This window comes from Mytilus edulis, chromosome 4 (assembly GCF_963676685.1).
Source record: "Mytilus edulis chromosome 4, xbMytEdul2.2, whole genome shotgun sequence".
Classification (NCBI taxonomy): domain Eukaryota; kingdom Metazoa; phylum Mollusca; class Bivalvia; order Mytilida; family Mytilidae; genus Mytilus; species Mytilus edulis.
Window position 1 is genome coordinate 33,055,279 of NC_092347.1, and position 20,642 is coordinate 33,075,920.

Genomic DNA, 20,642 nt, shown 5'->3' on the forward strand with positions numbered 1-20,642 from the left:
TTAAACTACAGTAGATGCAGGTGAAACACACAGGCTCTTGCGAGAGCATTTAGTTTTTTTAATAATTTTTTTTAGACATTTACAATTTGACCAGAATTATATACAGTATCACTGCGATTTGCTATTTGCTTCTTTCTATGGGGTTATAATGCTGGATACTTTTTTATTTATTAAAAAGGGGGGGGTCAATCATACAAATTAACCCCTTCTTTTATTTTCTTTTACCTTTTTTTTCTTACTTTTATTGGACACATAGAAAATCTTTCAATATACGTGATTAAAAAAAAGAACATTTTCAATTTGCTTAATATAACATCGAGTTGTTTCCCATTGAACATGTTGAACAATGGAACAGTTTGAGGTCACAGTTTTGATAGTAATGGGGATTTCCACACATACATTCAGTTTGGAATGAATCAATGATCAGAAACTGCAATATTTTCGTTTGATAACCAATGTTCTTGATGCAGAAGGTAATTTGAACATTTTTTTGAACATATAATTTCCTGAAGATAATTCTATTATCTTTTTTTATTCCTTTAAAGACGTTTTGTAATATATTTAAAACGAAAGTACATCGGTTTATTTGATTCTTTTGAAAGTAATGTAATGATTATATGAATTTCTATGGCAAGGATATTTATTTGAGCACTCTTGACCGAAAGGACCATGTGCGCTTTTCGGAATATTTGGTGTCTATCGTCGTCGTCGTCAGTTAATTTTCACAAAAATCTACACCTCTAGGACTACTGGGCCATTTGGAACTAAACATGGCCAATATCTTGTTGCAAAATATGTGTCCGTTGACCCTGCTTAAAGGCCAATATGACAGCTATTGTAAAAAATAGAACCCCCACCCATTCTTGACACATTGAAGAAAATTCCTTGTTAGATAACGAAACTATAAAAAAAAACCCAGAAAACAAAGATATTTTGATAATCGAGAACACGAAGTTTATAGATTTAAATGATATACATTAAATAACATTTATTCTCAACCCACGATCACAAGTTCATTTTAGAAAAATGTCTATATAAGTTAGGACAGGGCTCTCTTGAAATATTTAATTTCGTAATGTATAAATGATCTTGTTGATATTGATGTTTCCATTTTGCTTGTATTACATGCTATAACATGCAGTGTAATGACAATACAGATTTTAAAGGAGCCTATACATTATTGAATCATTATAATTGCCTAATGTTTATAGCAATTTTAAAGGATTTTAAGTGACGATAGCTTACAAATGCATGCCTAACAAATTAACATAAGCACTCGAATTTGATTATTAATATTATGCTGAACTATTAGAAATTACTATTGGAAATAAAAAGCAACGTATGGAAGCATATTCTAATATTAATGTTAGTAGGATATGGATATTAATCATTACCCTTTGATTTAAAAAGGGTGATATGATCTTTATCTTTTGCCACATTGTTAGCTTTTCCTAGATGCATCTGCTCACCAAATGCCATTGCTGTATAATATGTACTTTATAATTTCTTGCTGTCCATGGTCAAGCAAAACTCAATGCTGCGTTACTCAAGTTAATAATCTCGAATTAATGAAAAAAAAATATTCTGATACCTGCCTCTCTTTATATATCGTGACTTCCAATCTTGCTTTTCATCTAAAGTTTCTTTTTGCATCTCCCCTAACTATTTTCCTTTTTATAATACGTATGTGTTAAGTCCTTATTCTTATCATTGATTAACATCTGACTCAGGGTACTGTAACACATGTGCTTTCATACCAATTCAATCCTTCTATTTTTTTATTTACTTGTCTTTTTCGGACACCAAGGAAATCTTTATTATACCGTCTGACTGATACAAAAATATTTTCCAGTTTCCACTATATAACGTTGAGTTGTCTCCCATTTAACAATGGAACAGTCTTGATAAAAATAGTAAGGGGGATTTCCGCACATAGATTCGTTTTGTAATGAACTAATCTTCAGAAACTGCAATAGGTTTGTTTGATAACAAATGTTCTTGAAATGGTGGGTAATTCCAACATGTTTTACATCTTTTGTTATTTCCTATAGATAATTCTATCTATTTGTTTTTGTTTCCGTGAAAGATGTGTTGTTATGAATTTGAAATGCAAGTACATTGCTTTATTTAATTCTTTTGGTGTGATGATCATATAAGTTTATACGGCCAATATCATCATTTTGGTATCTGTTTAAAAAAAAATCCAGTGACGCTACTAACGTATCAACGTGGACGACATGTCAAAGATAGACCATATGGGTGATCAGTAGTAAAATGCTTTTTTTTTATATTTTTCTTGAATACTGCTATCTAGAGATTAAAAAATCTATAAACAGAGGCAAAATGTTCAATATTGTAAGCTCAACCTAATCTATATCGACATCAAAATTGTCAGACGACTCCTTATAGGAGATACTGCATTTAAGGACTACTGGGCTATTTTGAACTGAACATGGCTAATATCATCATTGTGTCATCTTGTTGCAAAATATGTGTCCAATGACCCTACTTACAGGCCAACATGAGAGCCATTGTAAAAAAATAGAAACCCCCCCCCCCCACCACCAATTCTAGATACATTGATGAAAGTTCTTCTTAGATAACGAAACTATATAAAAAAAAACACCAGAAAACAAAGAAAATTAAAACTGAAATATTTTAATGAAAAGTTAATAAATGATAAGATAACAGATGTAAGCCAACAATAGCAAACCCACTATTCATAAACATGTAAAACTAAATAATTTTGAAGAAAAACTATAGAACTTGCTCACAATTTGAGTTTAGAAAACTAATCAAACAAATTAAGAATAAGTGACCACATATTTGTAGAAACAGAGATGTATATATAAATACGAAAAGAAGAAAAATTATGAAAGAAAAAAAAATATTGAAGGTAACATTCATTTTTTTCATATTATGACACAAACAGCAATATTAGAAAACTTTACTTTGATTTTTTGATAATTGAGAACACACAGTTTATAGATTTGAATGATATAGAATAAATAACATTAATTCTCAGCCCATGATCACACGTTCATTTTTGAAAAAAAGTCTATATAAGTTAGGACAAGGCTCTCTTGAAATATTGAATTTCGTAATGTATATAACTGACCTTGTTGATATTGATGTTTCCATTTTGCTATATTGTGTTACATGCTATAACATGCAGTGTACTGACAATACAGATTTTAAAGGTTCCTATACATAATTGAAACATTATACTTGCCTATAGCAATTCTAAAGCATTTTAAGTGACGATAGCTAACAAATGCATGCTTAACAAGTTAACATAGGCACTCGAATTCGATTATCTATATTATACTCAACTATAAGAAATAACTATTGTAAATAAAAAGCAATTTATGGAAGCATATTCTAATATTAATGTTAGTAGGATATGAATATTAATCATTCCCCTTTGATTTAAAAAGGTTGATATTCCCATTATCTTTTGCTACATTTTAAGCTTTACCTAGATGCATCTGCTCAGCAAATGCCATTGCTGTATAATATGTATTTTATAACTTCTGAGAGACTGATGTCCATTGTAGAGCAAAACTTATTGCTGCTTAATCAAGCTTAAAAATCTCAAATTATTGAAAAAAAAATATTCTTATACCTGCCTCTCTATATATATCGTAACTTCCAATTTGGCTTTTCATCTAAAGTTTGTTTTTGCATTCCACTCCCCCAATTCATTTCCATTCATAATACGTATGTGCTTAGACCTTATTCTTATCCTTAACATCTGACTCAGGGTACTATAATGCATGTACTTTAATACCAATTTAACTCTTATAATTTTTTTTAAATTTATTTATCTTTTTCGGACGCCTAGGAAATCTTTGTATATACCGTCTGACTTGTACAAAAATATTTTCTAGTTACCATGTTATTACGTTGAGATGTCTCCCATTTAACAATGGAACAGTTTGGATAAAAATAGTATGGGGGATTTCCGCATATACATTCGTTTTATAATGAACTAATTTTTAGAATTTGCAATATGTTGGTTTTTGACAACAAATGTTCTTGAAGTGGTGGGTAATTTGAAAATATTTTACATCTTGTATTATTTCCTATAAATAATTCTATCTATTTTTTTTGGTTTCCGTGGAAGACGTGTTGTTATGAATTTGAAACGAAAGTACTTTGGTATATTTAATTCTTTTGAAAGTAAGGTGATGATCATATACGTTTATACGGTCAATATCATCATTTTGGTAAATTGTTTAAAAAAAAAAGTGTCCAGTGACGCTGTTAACGTATCAACATGGACGACATGTCAAAAATAGAACATCAGGGATAAAATGCTATTTTTTGATATTTTCCTTAAAAACTGCTTTAGATTAAAAAATCTAACAGAAGCAAAATGTTCCGAATTATGAACTCAACCTTATGTTTATCGACATCAAAATTGTCAGACGACTCTTTATAGGAGTTACTGCATTCAATTGGCAAATTTTACTATTTTGATTTTCCCCCATTATCTAGAAAACTATAATAGATAGACAGAAACTTACAAGATAGATATATAAATTTAAATACCAAATATGATCAGCAAGACAATATCTTCAAATAAGTTGGTATCCTAACGTGTGAAAAACGGGAATGAAAAATTGGAAATAATCATAATAGAATTTGGGATCTGATATTGGGACATAACTGGGACATATATCTTTGGGAAATGAAATATATATTTTTTTCTTTTTGTGCTGTAATCTAGATAATGCACAGCAAAGCTAGATAAAAATAAATACCGAGTGTAAGCTAGATAAAAAAATACCGAGTGTAGCGAGACTAAAAACAATTTTTGACGATTTTATGCTAAACGTAATATGTTTCCAACCAAAAGGTTGGATCATTAAATATTTTATAATATTTTGTGTACAACGTAAATCTGAAATCTGTGTTTCAGTCACAGTCAAACCGGGTAATAATACTTTTTTGTGTAATTTTTGCCCAAAGTAAATTTGATTATTACATGTAGTTACATGTGTAGTGTGCTAGTGACCTAATACAATATATATGGGGTCAATAAATATGGGGTGAGAGCGTGCAGATTAATTGACATATAGTGACTTGCTTGGTCTATAACTGTAAATATAACTTATTATAATAAAGGACATAATAAATATTGCTAAATTCTGTATTTGTGATACAGATTGTGCACTTGTTTATCTGGGACACATATCATGGGAAATTTAACAGAATACTGTGGATATAGAAACAAAATCTAATGATATAGTGAAAAATGTTGGAACATATTCCAAAAAATTAATACACACACAATCAGTTATTTTTTTATTATTTCAAATGGTGAAACGGAATACTGGATGAGATGTAAAATATCACTGTCAATAAATACATATTAATTCAAATATGATTTAGATATTTCATAAGCATAAACAATATGTACAAGGAACCATTCAATAAGTATTGAACAAATGTGTAAATGAAGGAATGTAAACAGTTGTTCTGGTGTTTATTAATCTGGGAAATTATGAAAATTTTAAAGTAATTCAGATTTCAACAAGAGCAAACAAAATAATTTTGAGTTATCTCCCCTTTGAAAAAGCCGAAGAGACGAATGAGTTTTTTTTAACACAATTCAAGAAATATGAGCACTCAAAGTATTTGGCTATGGAAACATTAAGAGGAAATGTGCATTATATGACATAAATAAACATATATATATTATATTTACAACTCGTCTAAACATCAACCCAACAATGTTAGATCTGTAAATTTGCTTTCGCAAATTTTTGGTTCTTCCCTCGCCGGGATTCGAACCCATGCTACTGTGATATCGTGACACCAAATCGCCTGCACTGCAGCCGTCCCGCTAGACCACACGACCACCTGGGCTCTCAAAGAAAAAGAGCTTTCGGTGGGCATGTGTTACCTTTCCACGTCAGTTTTAATCTAGCGGCGTACTACAGTACATGATATATAAGGCATGAAGATGTTATTGTTACAGATCAGCTAAATTATCTATAGTAAAGGATCCTACAAATTAATGTAAGATACAGTCACAGAAAATAATTATATTCATAAGTACGTCTGAGTCAGTGACAACCCTACAACAGATGTATCCATCGGATCGCCATCAATGATGGTGATACATGGCTGTGTACATAATGTATATACAACTCGTCTAAACATCAACCCAACAATGTTAGATCTGTGAAAGCAAATTTTTGGTTCTTCCCTCGCCGGGATTCGAACCCATGCTACTGTGATATCGTGACACCAAATCGCCTGCACTGCAGCCGTCCCGCTAGACCACACGACCATCTAGGCTCTCAAAAAAAGGAGCTTTCGGTGGGCATGTGTTACCTTTCCACGTCAGTTTTAATCTAGCGGCGTACTACAGTACATGATATATAAGGCATGAAGATGTTATTGTTACAGATCAGCTAAATTATCTATAGTAAAGGATCCTACAAATTAATGTAAGATACAGTCACAGATAATAATTATATTCATAAGTACGTCTGAGTCAGTGACAACCCTACAACAGATGTATCCATCGGATCGCCATCAATGATGGTGATACATGGCTGTGTACATAATGTATATACAACTCGTCTAAACATCAACCCAACAATGTTAGATCTGTAAATTTGCTTCCGCAAATTTTTGGTTCTTCCCTCGCCGGGATTCGAACCCATGCTACTGTGATATCGTGACACCAAATCGCCTGCACTGCAGCCGTCCCGCTAGACCACATGACCACCTGGGCTCTCAAAAAAAAAGAGCTTTCGGAGGGCATGTGTTACCTTTCCACGTCAGTTTTAATCTAGCGGCGTACTACAGTACATGATATATAAGGCATGAAGATGTTATTGTTACAGATCAGCTAAATTATCTATAGTAAAGGATCCTACAAATTAATGTAAGATACAGTCACAGAAAATAATTATATTCATAAGTACGTCTGAGTCAGTGACAACCCTACAACAGATGTATCCATCGGATCGCCATCAATGATGGTGATACATGGTTGTGTACATAATGTATATACAACTCGTCTAAACATCAACCCAACAATGTTAGATCTGTAAATTTGCTTTCGCAAATTTTTGGTTCTTCCCTCGCCGGGATTCGAACCCATGCTACTGTGATATCGTGACACAAAATCGCCTGCACTGCAGCCGTCCCGCTAGACCACACGACCACCTGGGCTCTCAAAAAAAGAGCTTTCGGTGGGCATGTGTTATCTTTCCACGTCAGTTTTAATCTAGCGGCGTACTACAGTAGCTCTTTTTTTTGAGAGCCCAGGTGGTCGTGTGGTCTAGCGGGACGGCTGCAGTGCAGGCGATTTGGTGTCACGATATCACAGTAGCATGGGTTCGAATCCCGGCGAGGGAAGAACCAAAAATTTGCGAAAGCAAATTTACAGATCTAACATTGTTGGGTTGATGTTTAGACGAGTTGTATATACATTATGTACACAGCCATGTATCACCATCATTGATGGCGATCCGATGGATACATCTGTTGTAGGGTTGTCACTGACTCAGACGTACTTATGAATATAATTATTTTCTGTGACTGTATCTTACATTAATTTGTAGGATCCTTTACTATAGATAATTTAGCTGATCTGTAACAATAACATCTTCATGCCTTATATATCATGTACTGTAGTACGCCGCTAGATTAAAACTGACGTGGAAAGGTAACACATGCCCACCGAAAGCTCTTTTTTCGAGAGCCCAGGTGGTCGTGTGGTCTAGCGGGACGGCTGCAGTGCAGGCGATTTGGTGTCACGATATCACAGTAGCATGGGTTCGAATCCCGGCGAGGGAAGAACCAAAAATTTGCGAAAGCAAATTTACAGATCTAACATTGTTGGGTTGATGTTTAGACGAGTTGTATATACATTATGTACACAGCCATGTATCACCATCATTGATGGCGATCCGATGGATACATCTGTTGTAGGGTTGTCACTGACTCAGACGTACTTATGTATATTATATATATATACACACATATATAGATCAAACATTGTTGGGTAGATGTTTAGACGAGTTGTATATAAAGAATGTACACAGCCATGTATCACCATCACACATATGTTGTAGATTTGTCACTGGTTCAGACGTACATATATATATATATATATATTTATATACATTTTGTGCTAACTTGCTCACTCCTAAAATTTGAAATCACAGTAAAATTAAAATCTCTCTTCCATCTTAATATTGTGTTTCTTTGGCAAAATGATGCTCAATGACTTCAAGAAATTCATTCATTTCAATGATAAAAAGACTGAAACTACGATGTGTATTTTCTTTACTTGTTGAATATGTTTATTTTAATTAAATGAACCTTTTTTTAGGCAAAAATAAAAACATGAATTGAGTATGCATCTTGTGGTTATACTCTAGTCTTATTCATATCATCAATGATTTGTATTTACCATATATTTCACTCATGTAGATTGAATGCATACTATGTTATCAAACAAAGATACAATTGACGCCTTAATGCCATATGGATAACTTTTGAAAAAACCTACCTCAGTTATACTATTACAGTAACAATTGAAATAGTGAAGTGATAGGACAGCATTCATGTGGACTCTAAATGCGTGAGTAATCACCTATTCACCAATACCAATTGGTCAATGGAAATATCCCAATTCTATTGTCAGTTTTACAATCTGGTTGAGCAATCTGTAAAGGTAAACAGCAACACCTAAAGTCACAGTACAGACCATTATTATCATTCAATCATACACTAGGCTACATCGAATCTCCGTGTTATTATTCAATAATTATGACTTCAAATATTTAATTATTCTTATTGTCATAATTTTTTTTATATAAATGACAATCTCCACGTGATAATTTAATTCTGATTACTGAAAATATATTGTTGCATTATTTTGTTATCATAGTCACATATAGATATCTAATTTTTATAAATCATGGACAGAGAAGACCGTAGACGTTTTTTTGTTATTGGGTCTGTGTTTCTAGAAGTTGTTACTCCTGTGTTTAGAAGACAACTAGAGAACAACTATACTAAAGCTGGATTCAGTTGCTTGAAAGATTTCATAAACAACCAACCAGTAGTTCACACTTTGTTCCATTTAAATCACAGATATACATGGTACTGCTGTGTAGATAGCACAAACTGTATTGCCAGACAAAAACTTCCTCTGAACAACTATCAATGGAACCTGTTGTATACAGAGAACCCTGGACCAGGTAAACACCACTGTCACTGTAAATATACAGCTAAACCCGTACAACTTGATGACCTTGATATAACCTTGATGGGACTTATACTTGTCAACTGCTTCACCTTGAAACCAGCCGAAGATCAGGCAGTCAGGTCTCTTAGGCAGTACAAAAATGATTTTCTTAGTCATAACACAAACGGCGCTATAACTGAGCCAAAGTACAATTCACTGTGGCCAGATCTTACATATCATGTCATTCAGCTTGACCCAACCAGACAGAGTGACCTTGATGAAATGAAGAACAGACCTCTTGATGAACAACTGTGTAAACAATACTACATACACCTGTCAGATCTAAACAAGAGATTTGAGGAGGTAGTTACATTTTATGCAAAAGTTGATGATTTTTTTTTACTTATTAATAAGCGCATTTAGTGCTTTACTTAGCTTTTACGGTTATAGCAATAATTTTCTGGCAAAATATTATTATTTCTTGGCTAACAAATACCCCAAAAAAAACCAAAAAATTTTAACCTCAAGTTTATTTTACCCAAAATGATATGCTTATATGCAAACTAAACTTAACGCCAGTGCACGACCGATAGTCTTCAACACAGCGAGAAAATCTCGCACCCGGAGTTGGGCTTTAGCTGGCCCCTATAACAAAATTTTTACTAATTGAGTTTAGTGTCACGTTCATTTGAGTTCAGACAAAAGTGGACGTCACACTAAACTCCGAAACACATAAATGAATTAGAATTGAATAAAAAACATAGAAGACTAGTAGAGGTCAGAAACTCCTGACTGGGACAGGCTAAAAAAATGCGACAGGGTTAAACATGTTTTGTGAGATCTCAACCATCCCCTATAAGCCAATATTGAAAAAAAATTAAGTCTGAGATGCATGATATTTTCATTAGTAGTTATTGCGAGTACTCTCAGATCGGCGCTTGGTGTGTTTATGTTGTTTGGATTTACAAGTAGCCGGCCACTTCCACTATGTGTTTTTGTAAGATGTATTTCTGGGTCCTACTAAAATGCGCCCGGGAGCGCCCGTGTGAAGAAAAAGCGCCCGGGAAAAAGAAAAAGCGCCTGGAGAAGAAAATATAGCGCCCGGGGAACAGAAAAAGCGCCCGGGGAAAATATATAGATATTTTATTCGCATGAGACAAATTTGTTTAGTTATGAACATTGACTTTTACTTTTATTTTAGACAAGTAATTTGCAAATTTAGATAATAGACATTTGTAATAAAGCACAAAAACAAGTATGAATATTTCAATTTTAACAATAATATATGAATACTTTTCAAAAGATTGATAATAATGGATCACAGTTTATGTGGAAGATTTAAAAAATGTAAGACATCAAAAGACATGTTTTTCAAAAACGATATCAAAATGAGAAATGTATAAGACAACCCAAATTTCACAGATAAATAAAAAAAGCAGTACTATACATGTACCGTAGTTAAAACAAGGGGGTAAAAACAGGTGTTTGGTTTAAATTTAAGTCTAAGCATTAAAACCCTGATAAGCATAGACATTGAACATGTTGAAGCAGTTTTAGTTTTATAAAATGATATAATAAATCTATCTCAGCATCTGTATGAAAAAGTGTTCACCATGCAGTTGCGAAAATATTAGACATCAGGCCACGATTATTTTTAAATAACAAAATATACATTTTGATCGAGGACAATGTCTTTCATGGTTCTTCTATATATACTCTTATTTATATTTATTTACTTACTTATATACAATTTTGAAATCTAAAATGTAAAAGTGCAACAACACTTTAGATGTAGCATCGTACATATCCCCATTTATATTGAGGACAAAACAAGCAATAATTAGTTATTTTTTAAGGGAAAAAAATATTGTTATAAAATATTATCATTTTCTTCTCCCGGGCGCTAATTTTCTTCTCCGGGCGCTAATTTTCTTTCGCCGGGCGCTTTTTCTTTTCCCGGGCGCTCCCGTGCGCTTTTTGGTAGGACCGGTATTTCTAGTTGTTTGAATTTGATGAGTTAAGCCTGTTCAACTGATTTTGTAGTTTGTTCTTATGTTGCACTGTTACACCACTATCCAAGGTAAGCTGAAGGTTGGTCGTCAGCTTACATGTTTTATCCCGCCATATTATGTATGTTCCTGTCCCAAGTCAAGGGACTGTAAATCATTGGTTGTCGTTTGTAACTATGTCACATATGTTTTTTTTCTTTCATTCATTATGTTGTACATAAATTTTGCTGTTCCTTTTCTCGCTTGATTTGCTTTATATTTGTCACTTTGTGGATTTTTATAGCTGACTATATGGTACGGGCTTTCCTTATTTTTGAAAACAGTACGGTGACCTATAGTTGTATAATTTCTTTGTTATTTTGTGTTTCTACTGACAGCCGTTCCATAGACAAATATAACACATACAATGCAAAGTCTAAAGAAATGATTTGTCTTTCCTACCATCAGTTTGAAGGTTACCTCAAAGAAACAAATACTTCTGTACAAGGGATGAGAACGGACGTCCATGGCATTAGTACATCTTTACAAGGAATTGGATGGAATGTCCAAGGTATAGGTGGATCAGTACAAGCGGTAAACACCAGACTTCAATGCATAGATGGATCAGTACAAATGGTAAACACTAACCTACAAGGCATGGATGGGTCAGTTCAAGGTTTAACGACTACTGTTCAAGGAATGAACTCATCTATACAGACAGCTGTTCAAGAAATTCCTCTGATAAATGATGCATTACAGGTAATATTTATACATGTAGCAACATCATTGAATGCGATTTTTTTTTTAAATTAGCTGTTGGAGAAGTGTTGTGGTGCGTTCCTTGACCTAGTTGATTGATAAGCTCGTTTCTATAGCTGCGCTAGTAGACTACTCATTCAAAGCAGTTTGTAAAGCAATAGCTTTTTGTGGCAGGGGTCTCATGTTCAGAACATTGCACCTCGTAGTTTTTTTGGATGATATCATGCTGTTCTATATACAACACTTTATGAGCACAATCCTCTTTTAAAATCCTCATCGTGATGATATAGGATTTTTTTTTTTATCATTATATGGCGATTTTCATCTTCGTCGTCTAATAATGTTTCAAAAAATCCTCTTTTGGCAAATTGGAACCAAGCTGGGCCACAATTGTTCTTTTGGATTATAGTTTCAAAAATTTGGTCCATGTTCTTCCTTGCCATACGGCAATGGCCTCTAAAGCTAAAATAGAACACGGATTAGAAGAAAGTATCGTCCATTGTTTTTAAAACTGCAATAGATCTAACAGTGGTAAAAATGTTAAGAATAACAAGATTTCCTACTACACATTTGGACTATAATAGGGTTATTACCCTTAATTGACTTTTTTTACAATACTTTTTTTCAAGTTTGGCTATTTATCTTGAAAACGATTAAAGACGATTAAATAGTTGTCAAAGGTACCAGAATTATAATTAAATACGTATTATACGTCGGACGCGCGTTTCGTCTACATATGAAGTGACACTATAAATGGCACAAAAGATCAGCAGGATAAGTTCTTCAGATATGACAACCCTAATGGAAGTCATTACCTTTGAAACACTATTCAACCCTACTTTTTTTGTTGGTACTTATAGCAGCTGGAAAGAATCTGAAAACATAAATAAAACGCCAGCATTTCAAATCCACTAAAAATAAGCCAAACACTGCAGAAATGGCGAGTCACGTCATGTTTATAGGTGCTGTTGAACTTGAAAGACTTTGTATGCCAGTTTATATATAAACCTTAGTATGTACACTGTAACAACAATATTATTTTCAGAACAAGATTTTTAAAAAGGTGAGCTTTGCCAAAATTGTCATTCGACTCCACATAGGAGTTATTGCCCTAAAAAACTATTTTCTTATTTTTGTGTTTCTGCAGAAATTATAGTGGACAGAACGAAACAGTAAACAGAAAAATATTAGAAGGATAAAATAGACAAATACCATAACATCAAATACCAACAGAACTGTTAGTGGCGTCCTAATATAATAATAACTCTGTAAAGGTTTTTTTGGCGACATGTTTAAAAGATGTTTAGAACCGGTTACTGTATACATCCATATTTTTTTTAAATCAGCAAAACAAAAACTGCTTATTAATCAACATGCGGGATTTTCTAAAATGACTCTGTAGGAGTTATTTACCTTGAATAACAACTATGAAACATTTTTTGTTCATCGTAGCTAGTACCTTTTAGAAATATGTACAATACATTGTATCAAGCACTAGTGTATGAAAAATATCAAGTGAACAATACAGTCTCTTTACAGTCTCTAGTTTCAAAGTAACATTAATTGATGCATTTTGTTCATGTGCTATCTCATTGATATATACACCAAAAACACCTTACGACCTATCTGTTTACTAGTATAGAAATAAGGAGATGTGGTATAATTGCCGATGTGAAAACTATCCACTAAAATTCAAGTGAAGTGAATGTAAGCAATTAAAGGCAAGCGTACGATCTTCTCAAAAATGAGAAAAAACTAGCGTCTGGATAATTTGTCCAAAACACTATAGGTAGGATCAGACATAGTTGTATACATGAACAGCGTATACGGAATTATGTATGATTCATTATTAGATATAGGTAGATGTGGTATGAGTGCCAATAAGACAACTTTCCAACAAAATAACAATTTATAAAAGTAAACTATTACAGGTCAATATACGGCCTTCAACACGGAGTCTTGGCTCACACCGAACAACAAGCTATAAAGGGCCCCAAAATTACTAGTGTAAACCATTCAAGCTGGAAAGCCAACAGTCTAATCTATATAAAAAAAACGAGAAACGAGAAACACATATAATATATTGAAACAACACGTTTAATAATTTCTTGCGTCCGAAGCGCTTTTCTGGATTTACCTTCATCAGGAACGCTCAGAGCCAAACATTTGAAATCCGAAGATGTATAAGTACCGCAACCGTTGAAGAGCTTTATGTTTGTGACCTACCGAATAAGACTATTTACGGGATTTGTTATCTCACAAGCAACACAACGGGTGTTACATGTGGAGCAGGATCTGCTTAACCTTCCGGAGCACCTGAGATCACCCCTAGTTTTTGGTGGGGTTCGTGTTGATTATTCTTTAGTTTTCTATGTTGTGTCATGTGTACTATTGTTTGTGTGTTTGTCCTTTTCATTTTTAGCCATGGCGTTGTCAGTTTATTTTCGATTTATGAGTTTGATTGTACCTCTGGTATATCTTTCGTCCATCTTTTATGTCAAAAATACCTAAAATAAATAGCCGAATTCATCTAAAGCCAACTTTGTCTGAGGGAGTTGAACCTTAGTTTCTTTATAATTTTAAAATTTATAAGTTACATAACCATATTAGGTTCAACAACTCTTGCCACCGACTTATGACACCTTCATGCCACAGGAGAAAAAGAGGGGGCGTATAAAAAAAAAACAAAAAAAAAAACAATCAGGTATAAAATACATATTCGATTTAAATGTGGTACTATTAAAAAAAATAATAATTAAAAAATAATTACCTATTGTGGATTCAAAGTTACGGATAGGACATTGTGACGGGACTATCTTTCTGTCCGGATCGCGTTCAAAACACACTTGTAGACATCGTACAAGATGCGTTTCTCAGCAGATCTTCACTATACTTGTTGTAATAGTTGACTGTTTTAAGTTGTTATCGGTTCGAAAGAGTAAGACATTGATCCCGTGTTCCTTTGTTTTTGATACATTTCTCCATTCCTTGACATAAATATCACGGGAAACACGTCAAGTGTGTTATGAGAATTTAAATCTGCTTATCCTGGCCTCTCGCAGAATCCCAATTTTACGGTGTTTTCATATATAACTTTGGTCTTATATGTGAAAATTGTCCCTGTCTGTTTTTAAACTTTTACCCTTTTGTTGATTTACGCTATCTTGTTATTTTGGATTTATTTAAGAAGAAAAAAAACCCGCAGCATGTGTAGCCTTTTTTCAAAACCTGTTTGGTCAAAGGCATATTCTTTTCTCGGTAAAAAGTTTTAGTTGACGATTTTATACTGCAGCCTTAGATTTGATCTATTTGTTTTGTCCGAGTCCTTCAGATCTTGGTACCGATTTCTCGAATGTATTGGGAAATCACGTGGTAACCATAAATGTGTTATGTATTGCATTGTGTGATTTTAATCTTTATTTGTCCCGTATCCTATGTCCGTGCCTGTTTTTTCATCATTGTCAATGTATGTTTCGTGTATTTGAATTAATAATATTTTCAAAATATGAAATAGGACATTCGCCTTATCTAAATGTTCTGTAAAAACTGTCACTAAATATACATTTAAGTTAAACATAGCATGAGTGGATGTTTAAAAAATACCATGTATAAAGTACACTGTGAATGCATTCCAGGCAAAAAAAATAACGGAATGTGTATAGACGTGGTCCGCCCTTGTCGAAAGACATAAAATAGTTGTCTGTTTATAGATTTAATAGAATATTAAAGATTTTCCTTTTATTAGTTCACGAGAGTCTAAAATGGGGTCTCTTAACTCGGTATTCTCTGAAATGTTTTTAGCCTTTTCTTTATTCTTCTTTTATTTTGACCACCATTCTCTATCATGTCTATTCTACTTTTTACGTTTTTATATTTAGAATAAGCATTTTGATTGTCATGTTTAAACCTCATTGAGGATTTCAAATAAGAAATAATTTATATATGAATAGACATTCTGTTTATTTATAAATTAACTGATTTTCTACCCCAGGAATATATTACCTTAGCTGTTTTTGGCAAACCTTTGAGGAATTTTGGTCCTCAATGCTCTTCAACTTTGTACTTTTTATTTACCTTTTTAACATTTTTGGATTCGAGCGTCACTGATGAGTCTTTTCTAGACGAAACGCGCGTCTGGCGTTAATATGAAATTTTTATCCTGGTATCTATGATGAGTTTATTTACAACCACTGGGTCGATCACACTGCTGGTGGAGTTTTAGTTTACCGAGGGTATTACCAGCCCAGTAGTCAGTACTTCTGTGCTGACATGAATTATCATTGATATGGTCATATTTATAAATTAACTGTTTACAAAACTTTTGAATACTAAGGCTTTTCTTTCTCAGGAAAAGGCTACTTTAGCCTATTTTTTTTTTGGGGGGGGGGGGGTTAAAAGAATCCTTATGAGTATCAACCCTCAATCATTGAAATTATGATAAAACAAGCGTTTGATCTTGTTAGCGCTTTCACGTTTACAATCCTTGCTGTATTTTAATGAAACTTAAATGAAAGATTGATATCAGCAATGTCTTGAAGAGTTTAAAAATCAGTGTCGATCTATTATTTTGTTTTGAAAAGTTATGCCCATTGAAAATATTGATTATATGGAACATTGCAATGATATCGCTTTCATGTGTTCAATTCTTGCTAGAACTTGATGAATCCTCTATCATGTGTTTAAATTGGCAATATCTTTGCAACTTTCGAAAATAAGTTGTGATCAAGTTTTTTCAATGAGTTGTGCCTCTTGTAAAAATAAATTATAAGAAGGACCATATTGCATTTGCCCTGAAACCTTTATTTCTCTTAAGATATTTAAAGAAAAATTCAGAAAACAAAAACAAAATTGCTTTTTTTAGTCATTGCCCTTGTATTTTGGATATAAAAGCAACGTGGGGGACATTAGATATCTGTTCTTTTATTTTAACCACACTAAAAAGAAAAAAAGAAAAAGAAAAACCTTCAACTCTTATGTTAAATTTTGTCATTTTATTTCAGAAACTTCTATGTTATGCTGAAAAACGAGAATCAAGAGAAAATATTGATATCCATAGTAAGTTTTGTCACATTCAAATGTAATTTTATTTCAAGATATTATCAAATACCAATATGATAAATATTAATTTTTTGGAAGTTTAACCATTCTTTTTATGGACACAGAGCTTTAAAATAAAAAAGTATATATTTTTTCAATTATATGACGCATTTTTGCGCCTGTCCCAAGTCAGGAGCCTCTGGCCTTTGTTAGTCTTGTATTATTTTAATTTTAGTTTCTTGTGTACAATTTGGAAATTAGTATGGCGTTCATTATCACTGGACTAGTATATATTTGTTTAGGGGCCAGCTGAAGGACGCCTCCGGGTGCGGGAATTTCTCGCTACATTGAAGACCTGTTGGTGACCCTCTGCTGTTGTTTTTTATTTGGTCGGGTTGTTGTCTCTTTGACACATTCCCCATTTCCATTCTCAATTTTACATTGAAATGACATTAAAATAGCAATGTTGTGTCAACTGTTAAAGTTGTGATTTTTTCTTAATAAATTTATAATATCATATTACTATATTAATACCAAACCATAAGGCTTCTTTATTTTACGTACACAGCAGTGATGCGAGATGATGTAATTATAACCTATTTGTATAAGAATTCCTAATTCAGTGGAAATTTATAAAACAGTTAGTTCATATTGCAGTTATGATTCTTATTACCTACCACATAAGCTTAAAACATTTTCATGTATTTCATTGTATAGGGCAAGAAAGAAAATCATACACACTAGGACAAGATATCTTCTATCAACATCATCAATTTAATATGACAGAATCATCTGTTCATACCATGACCTTTGATAGCAAAGCCGTGATTACAGATGATGGACATATAGCTTATATACGAAGGTTGCCGAATACTGTAGAGATTCATTATACAGATGGTGCACGTTTTGGTCGAATATACCTCAAGGGTATGCCATGTGATATGTGTACTGTAGTCAACAACTCTACAGTAGCTGTTACAGTAGAGTACTCACTTCATAAACTTTACAGTATATACATATTGGATATAAACAATAAACAGAAAGTGAAATCAATACAATTATCTATACCCTGCTATGGCATCACAACTGTAAACAACAAGTTAGTAGTAGGCTGTCCTGGAAGGTTGTTGATCATAGATCATCAGACAGAGAAGGTGGAGAAGGTGGAGAAGACCATTGATACTGGTGATTGTGTTCCTATCATATTGTGTGGTTCTGGTGATGATATATTTTACAAAAATGGTCTTAATAATTACCTGTACCATTACAATCACTCTAATAACAAGATTTCCCATGTAGATTTAAAATCAGGGGTCCGTTGTATGACCATACTAAAAGATGGTAGTGTGTATGTGGTATGTACGGATGAACTAGTGCATTTGTCATCTGATGGAAAGGAGTACAAAAAAGTTACTACAAAGGGACTGACATCACTGATATCGCCAAGTGAAATAAATTATAATCCTGTACAAAGGAAACTGGTCGTTTTTAATGGAGTCAAAATAACAGTGTTTAATGAATACTAGTAAATAGATTTATTTAGTGCACTGAAATGCAATGTGATTAAATAACCTTGGGGTAAAATTTGGAACATAACCTAGAAACACAAAACAAAGTTTTCAATGTTAATCAGTTAATTATGTTATCATTAATATATAATTTATTCTAGAATAGAAGATATTTCCTAACCTACAAATATATTTGTATAGCATAATATTTAGCTTTAAGATGTTTTCTAGAATATATATGATTATGAATGAAAATTGTGTTAAAATTCAATGAGACAACAACCCAATAACAAAAACAAAAGACATCAGGGGTAAACAAATATTTATACAACTAATGGCTGCATGGGGTCTTCTTAAAAGTTTTATATGTTATAACTATTATAAATTTTCTATCTTTGCAAAACATAGCTCCAGTATAATCAAACTTGTGTGTTGATGATGTTATTGTTTGAATAACAGTTTGAGAAATTGCAAATATTACAATAAAGAAATTTATGTAACACTTTTAGTGTCTTTTAAAATATTTGTCAGGCTTCTTTTTAATGTAACATTTAGACACAGTACAAATTAACAATATGAAAAGTCCAAAAGTATAATGGACAACAATGGTGACAAATTCCTACATTTGTAAACAAAATTTAAGGAAACCCATGTAAGAAAACAAAATACAATTTTTCTGTAAGGTGTCGGGTAGATTTTAGAAATAATGAAGTCATATATAGACATACATTTGTAGCCAATAGATAAAATTTATTTGCTTTAAGTAAACAAATTAACAATAAATATTAAGACAGAAAAAAATATTTAGAAAAATACACAAATTATATCACCTATTATGTGACTACAGAAGTTGAATTACCCAAGGAATTTAAACACGATTGTTGGAGCGACAGGGATATTAAGATACACTTGTTTACAGATGTAATGTAAAAAGAAGCCGATTTGACCAGGGAGAAAAATAGAGGCGAAAGATGCCAGAAGGACTTTCAAACTCATAAGTCGGAAATAAACTGACAACGCCATGGCCCAAAAAGAAAAAGACGACCAAACAAACAATAGTACCTTACTTTACGTTTACTTTTCTACATTGGCTAGAGGTGTAGGGGGAGGGTTGGGTCCTCATAAACATGTTTAACCCCGCCGCAATTATGCGCATGTCCCAAGTCAGGAGCCTCTGGCCTTTGTTAGTCTTGTATGATTTTTAATTTTAGTTTCTTGTGTATAATTCGGAGTTTAGTATGACGTCCATCATCACTGTACTAGTATACATATTTTTAAGGGGCCAGCTGAAGGACGCCTACGGGTGCGGGAGTTTCTCGCTACATTCGGCTGTTGTCTACTCTATGGTCGGGTTGTTGTCGCTTTGACACATTCCCCATTTCTTTTCTCAATTTTATTAGAAAACAAAAGACTGAGCAAAACAATCCGATTTGATAGATATGCAATCAATACGTACGATTGTTTTTAGATGTTGTTGTGGTCTGTGTATCTTTAATATTTTGTTTTATTTACAATTATTACAAATGGTCTTTCAATTCCGTAGTGGTTGTCAGTATCCCTAAAGTTATTTATTGGTGTATAAGGCCGGGACTTGGTTGTCCACAGTGGATATTTCTGTAGTCTATGTTTATATTCACTACTCCTTTAGACTTTTAGACGCAATATAATGAGTGTGAATCAGACGTGTAGTTTACGGAGGTTGAATAGTTTGTTTTTTCTCGCCGAGTACACCATAGATTTCTTTTTCATTAAATTCATAGAAATTGTGAAATTTAAAATTAATTTGATCGACATTTCTATTGTTATTTTGAAGCCACCAATATAAAAACAAGGATTTGCAAATCCTTGATAAAAATAAGGAGTTAATTGTGGCATAATTAACAATGAGACAACAATCCTCAAGAGTTTGAACAACGGGAATATAAGCAATTGTAGGTCAGCGTAGGGGCTTTCGAAAATTGGGGAAAACAATCCGTATAGTCCGCTATAAATGGCCCCGTCCAGAAAAATATGAAACAATTTTAATCATAAAACCACCATAATTTATACCATCAAAGTTAACAAAGAAATCCCAAAATGTCAGAAATGAATCAACGAAAACTACCGAATTGCACACTCAAAACTTCCAAC

At 33.0% G+C, this 20,642-nt stretch overlaps 1 protein-coding gene across 1 annotated transcript; it reads left to right on the forward strand.

The window, feature by feature from the left end:
* Positions 1–370: 370 nt before the first annotated feature.
* LOC139519487 (uncharacterized) lies at positions 371–19,017 on the forward strand. The gene is made up of 5 exons (XM_071311597.1): positions 371–473; positions 8,946–9,583; positions 11,677–11,967; positions 16,968–17,022; positions 17,722–19,017. Exons 2-5 carry the CDS (start codon positions 8,951–8,953, stop codon positions 18,528–18,530), a joined length of 1,788 nt encoding a protein of 595 aa, XP_071167698.1. The 5' UTR covers positions 371–473; positions 8,946–8,950; the 3' UTR covers positions 18,531–19,017.
* The last annotated feature ends 1,625 nt before the right edge of the window (positions 19,018–20,642 follow it).